Source organism: Lagopus muta, chromosome Z (genome assembly GCF_023343835.1).
Source record: "Lagopus muta isolate bLagMut1 chromosome Z, bLagMut1 primary, whole genome shotgun sequence".
In the NCBI taxonomy this organism is placed as follows: Eukaryota; Metazoa; Chordata; class Aves; order Galliformes; family Phasianidae; genus Lagopus; species Lagopus muta.
The window spans coordinates 57,055,406-57,061,403 of record NC_064472.1 but is presented as its reverse complement, the minus strand read 5'-3'; the positions used below and the strand labels follow the sequence as shown (position 1 = coordinate 57,061,403).

Here is a 5,998-nt window from a genome sequence, read left to right as displayed (position 1 = left end):
TGTGATTTTTAAATTATGTTATGTTTAGATATATCACTATGGAAAACTGTGTTCTGTCAATTCTGTGAACACGGTGCTGTATTGGTTCTAGGTAATGTGCTCTGGGTGAGACTGCTTGAGCAGGAGTTGGACCAGATGAACCCAGAGGTGCTTCCAACCTCAGTCTGGAATTCTGTGACACACTATTACTTATTTTTGCACCTGCCTTCTTAAAATGCTTATAAAGTGAAAACATTAATTTATTTATTAAAAGAAAAAACTTGAATTTCCACAAGGCTTTAGCCAGAAAGAAGGAAAAACAAAACAAAACCCTTAAGACTTCATTGCCTCAATTTACATTAAACAATTTACGTGTCTCAGTAACTGAACTACAACGGAACCTGAAATATTTAGCAACATTGTCATATTCAGCTAAGCCATCTTAGTTATGCTAGTTTATCTGCATAGTTAATTCAAGTTTGCAGCGCAGCAGCTTGGCTCTCAATCTAGGAGAATAATCTTTGTCAATCCCTCTAAACAATATATGTGACACAAGAGGATAAATGCATGGGAGATAACAGAGATGAGATGACTTGTGTAATATCAGTAATAGATAATATAAATAATAACATGCAGCATCAGTAGTAAAATGAAATGCAGGTATGAGATATAACAAATTGAGATCAACTGGGGAATGAAAAGAAGAAAGGAAAGGCTGGAATACTGATATGGTTAAGCACATTTTTAGACAAAGTCAAGACAACAGAGCATTCCATAATTTAACCAGTTGGCCTGATTACGTTCTTTACATTTATTGTCTTCAAGAACTTAATAACAACAGCAAAACCAAACAAAATCAAAAGCCAGGATAAAATGGGTGATGTACAAATGTCCTGGACAATATAAAAAGTGAATTATTTTTTCTAACTGCAGGTTCTTAGAGCTGGGAATCTACCTTTGTCAGGATGTCTTACCTGATCAGCGAGGAAAAAAAAGTCAATGAATAAATCCAGGTTTTGCACTGAAGTAGGAAACTACATTTTTTTTAAATTACTTATCCCCTCCCCCCAAAAAAGTATGGAAATAGAGTCTATATGAAATTACTGTAAGTTAGAGTTACAGAATGTTTATGTTGGAATCAAGCATAATGCCCACCCAGACCCAAACCCGTGTGGGCTGTGAGCTGCCCCACACCAGCTCAGGCTGTGCTGGGCCCCATCCAACCTGGCCCTGAGTGCCTCCAGGGCTTCTTTGGGCCGCTAAATCTCTCCTCTTTTCATTTAAAAGCATTTGCCTTTGTCCTCTCACTAGGTGTACAACTGACTAAAAGCAATCTTGGCTGTAGTTACCAAAATTTTTAAAGCGAAAAAGCTGATTATACAAGGCTTGCAAGAATTTGACATAGCACTGTTTTGCATTTTTATAAGGATTTTGAATGCAAAAGAAGATTGGCCATAGTAAGTGTCATCTTGCCCTAGATGAAGAGATGTTGACCAAAAGTTACTTTAATGCTTTATACAGCCGTCCTTTTCTGCCTGCTGGGTGGTGACTTAGGCTTCATCTTTCTTTTTTGTGAGTAAAGTTAAATCCCAATTATATAGCACACTAAAAGCTTTGCCAGCATTTACAAATCTTTACCATCAAGACAAATTACTAGTTGACGTGAGTTACTCCAGTGGTGTTCTGTAAAAATGCCACACAAAGGCCCTGTTTTCAGAACAATGTATTTTTGTGGGAAAAGCCACATTAAGCCTAACTTTGCAGGAAATTCAGTTTTAGATGCTGTAGTTACCTGTCCTATCTGGTGCCTTAACTCTGGCACTACACATGCATCTACCATTTTTGATTCAAGACAGGATACTCATAGAAAAGAGGGAAACAGGAAAAAAAAACTTGTTCAAGATCTTTGGACAACCATGTGCGAGTCAGAGACAAAGCATGCAAATAATGAGCCCCAAATCCCGTGTCACTGAACTAAAGCTGATTTGTGACCTAGAAGGGCCACAAAGAAAAGTCCTGCTGAAGATTCAGCACCTCTTGCCCTGACCTAACCTTCTTCCTTTCCCCATCTTGGTCATGTTACTGACACCTTAAACATGTGCACATTGCAGCAGACCAAGAGCTAAAAAAGTCCTGTTTGGCAGGCAGTGACACACCAGTAGAAGGGTGTCTGGGATTTCTTTCTGATTACAGGAGTAATGGCTGAAGGGAAATGAAAAGCAAGTATAAACAGGGGTGGGAAAAAGAGATGAATATCAAGAAGCCTTTGGTGAGCCTACACTGTGCAGTGACCTGAGCTGTTCTGTACCCCCATTTCTGCACCCTGAGGGCACCCTGAAGGCAGCTGGTCTATCCCAGAAGGTGAATTCAGAGCCTTTTCTGGGAAAGATAGGATATATGGAGAGTAACCATTTTTTTAGACAGAGATTTTTCTCTCACAGCCAGAGACAAGGATCTCACAGAGGCCACTAACAGAAGCAGCACAACACTCCCAAAGTCCCAGTGCCGGGCTGGGTGCCTGCTGGGAGCTGTAGGCAGCCCACCGGTCTCCCAGCACAGGGGCTGGTGGGAAGCAGAGCTGCCCCAGCAGGGTGAGCACAGCAGGCAGTACGTGACTTCAGACAGGGCTTCGTGTGGTTTGTCCCACAGGAAAAGTGCTGCTCACAGGGAGAAAAGCAGCAAGAGGAACTCTGCACTCCGATCTCCTGTTATCAGGGCAGAGCAGCTCGGCCCTACTGCTTATCAGCCGTGTCAGACCTCGCTTCGGCCATGCTGAGCCTCTGTACAGCCTGTCCCTGTGTGCTACAGGGGCCAGAGCCACAGCTGATGGCTTTATGTGAGGAAGCGCTTTGATAAATGCTGTCACACATGTGAACAAAGCAGCACTAGTTGTCATAGGAGCACTGAAGAGAGCCAATGTTGGACCTCATTATTCTGAGCGTTCATTTCTTCACCTGCTTTCTCATCTCTGTTTTGATCTGGTGGGGATCTAAGGTACTGTGTGACTTGCTGTGTGGCGGATAAGTGGCACTGCTCTTTGTAGCTCTTAACCCTCTTTGCAACTGGATTCCACGGGTATGTGGTTCCTCTTTGTTCTCAACATGCACAAAGACTTTTTTTAGCCCGATCTTCTGAGGAAGTGAGGGTATCAGGGTTGCACTAGGACTTTGACTGCAACACAGCAGCTAATTGTAAGTGAAATTAGTAGGAGGATAGGCTTCATGGCGAAAGGGGAGGCATGCATATATCCTCTGCTAAGAGAGGCTTTCTGATGTTTGAAATACATAAAGGGATGAAGGCAAAGGCAGAACACAGCCGCTAAAAGCCCAGGATTAGTACATCTTCCCAAACAAAGATTTATTTCCTTTATTATATGATGTTTTTCCTTTATTATCAGCTTCTATAGGCTTGTATTTCTATCCATAGTACTGTGTTAAGTCCCCCAACATCGTTTATCCTTTGCATTGCTGAATAGTTTAGTGCTTCATATTTAGTATCACTGGATTTATTAAAATGCAGACTGAATAGGCTCGACTTGGAATTAATTTTATCTCAGCCTCAGGTATCAGGTTTGCAGCAGTTGGTATTTCCAGTTCCACTTCTGTTAGTGAACGTTATCACCAGACTCCTGGGCTTTGCTTTATGTGCATACTGATAATATTGTACTAATATTGTACTAAAACCTCTGTCCTGTTCATCATATATGCTAAGTGAGCTGTGCTTTTCCCTGGAACAGGGGCACAGAGTTTCCATGTAGAAATCCAAACAAGAACTGTTTCATGAGGTCATTTTTTGTGTTTGTTTGTTTCTTTCTTTTCTGTGTGTGTTTTAAGGACATGGTTTTGCACAGCCCAAGCAAAGGAACAGCTGAAACGGAGCCAGATGACCTTGTATTGGTTGGAAAAGAAGATGATATAAAAAAGTCCCAAAGAATAACAGCCAAAGTCAATGGCAGAGAAGTTGTTGTTTTCTACCATGAAGGGAGATTTTATGCTCTGGACTCTCGCTGTTACCGTAAGATATTTGCATACACAACATCAGTGTTTTAACAATTAAGTATATAGTTTGCTGCATAAATTAATATCATATTCTACTATGTTTCAGATGAAGGTGGCCCTTTACATCTTGGAGAAATAGAGGTATGTAAGCAAAATAAAAAAAGTTTATGTGCATAGAGACTTTTGGAATCTCTGGTGCAATTTCTTCTAATAATTTTGTCAAAAGAGAACATAAGAAATGGGTTTATAGTTAAAATAATGCTTTCTGTCGTGCTTTTTTCATGTTTATTTGTCTCAGAAGACTGAAATGTTGAGATGAGGAGTGAAAATCTGATTCTTATTGTTGTGTGGATACATTCCATGATGATAGAATATTATGATTAGTTACTGTATTACAAAAAGTGTAATTAAAACTTGGTGTTATTCACCAAGTTGAGCAGTGGGCTCCAGCACCAAATGGATCACTGGTTCAGTTGCTTACTGCTGTAATAAGGTACTCTTAGGAGTAAAAATTAGTATGCTACCAGAGTAGAAAGCTTTGCAGCTGAATCACCAGATATGCTTAAGATGGGAATTTCTACAAGGAAAAGAATTAGAAGCTGATGACTTGCTTTTCCTTTTCTTCTTTGTTTTTGAAGGACATTGATGGTCAGACATGTATTATCTGTCCTTGGCATAAATATACAATCACACTGGAAACAGGAGAAGGATTATATCAAGGAATAAACCCTTTGGAGCCATCACCAACACCACGGTGGCAGTCAAAAGGAGTAAAACAAAGAACTCATAAAGTTACAGTGAAGAATAGGAATGTTTATGTGAGTCCTCCAGATATGTCTGTAAGTTTTGACTCTGATTATTTTGCTGAGAAATACAAAAATGGTGGTGATTTAGCTATGAAAAAATAAAGCAACTCAGAAGCAGAGGAGCAAGTTCTGGATAGAAAACAGAATCTTGCTGAATGTCTCTATACAGAATCACTGCTGTGAAATGAAAATATAACACGGCTGTCAAGATTGTTAATTGTTTGGATTAAATTCTAATGTTAATATAATGAACTCAGGGTTGTAGAAATCAGTAAGATAAGAAGATCTGTGAAGCTGGGGATATGTCTGAGCCTGTGCCAGTGGTTTTTTGTTTTTACTCTGAATTTCAAAGAGGCTTATTTGCAGCAGAACTCCTAATATTTTTTAAATCCTCTTTTGTTAGAATTATTTTAAGTTTCAGGATGAAATGTCATACATTACTACATACTAAATATTTATTAGTTCAAGATAAATAGTCTAGTATAAAGGTTATGTTCATATACGCAACAGTTTGTACTTAGTGCCTTCTGTTTAACTGATGTAGAATAACTTTGTAGATACGTGAGAAATTTCTGCATTTTTTTGTAAATCTGAAAGGCCAGATTTTCACAAGAAGTGCAAAATTTAAGCAAATTTTCATATTCATTTTTATGCCTATTTCTGTGTTGCTACAAAAATTTTATGATAGCATTTATTTGTCTTCTCTTTATTGAACTCTTCATCAAATAATTAGATATATATTTGTCATGTGTAAATTGTTCTTCCTGATTCTACTGTTGAATAAGAAAGAAACTGTTCAGTAAAAAAAGTGATACGTAAGATCATGGTTCTTGTTTGTTTTTATGTTTTCAAATACATTGTTATATATTCACTTCAAAAAGTAAGCTTCCAATTTAGCGTCAAAAGTTAGGTTTCCATATTTGAGTTCCCTGCATAACATCAGATCTGCACTGATAACTCTGCTCCCAGAACAGGGAAGCTTTCCCTCTGTGTTGTGTTGCATGAAGGGCAGTCTGAGCTCTGTGACGGTGAAATTTTCCTGCCCAACCCACAGCTTTTAGAGAGCTGAAAATACTGCATGAAAGTTAACATCATCCTGAGACTCCTGAGTTCTCCAGCAATGTTCATCTGGAAATGTGACTGCAGCCTGGCTGCAATCCTTCAGGGTGCATTTTTTTGGTGATTGGTTGGCTCTTTGCATAAGTTGTGTCTTAT

At 39.0% G+C, this 5,998-nt stretch overlaps 1 protein-coding gene across 1 annotated transcript; it reads left to right on the top strand.

Annotated features, from left to right (window-relative positions):
• The first annotated feature begins 2,617 nt into the window (after window positions 1-2,617).
• Window positions 2,618-5,569, top strand: RFESD (Rieske Fe-S domain containing). Its single transcript, XM_048930529.1, has 4 exons — window positions 2,618-2,973; window positions 3,813-3,993; window positions 4,084-4,118; window positions 4,616-5,569. Exons 1-4 carry the CDS (start codon window positions 2,896-2,898, stop codon window positions 4,883-4,885), a joined length of 564 nt encoding a protein of 187 aa, XP_048786486.1. The 5' UTR covers window positions 2,618-2,895; the 3' UTR covers window positions 4,886-5,569.
• Window positions 5,570-5,998: the final 429 nt, after the last annotated feature.

Bases quoted from the DNA above. Each gene is read 5' to 3' on its own strand.
- RFESD (XM_048930529.1), top strand. From the start codon at position 2,896: ATGTTGGACCTCATTATTCTGAGCGTTCATTTCTTCACCTGCTTTCTC. The intron at 2,974-3,812 runs GTACTGTGTGAC...GTGTGTTTTAAG, and splicing joins TGATCTGGTGGGGATCTAAG to GACATGGTTTTGCACAGCCC. The intron at 4,119-4,615 runs GTATGTAAGCAA...TTGTTTTTGAAG, and splicing joins TACATCTTGGAGAAATAGAG to GACATTGATGGTCAGACATG.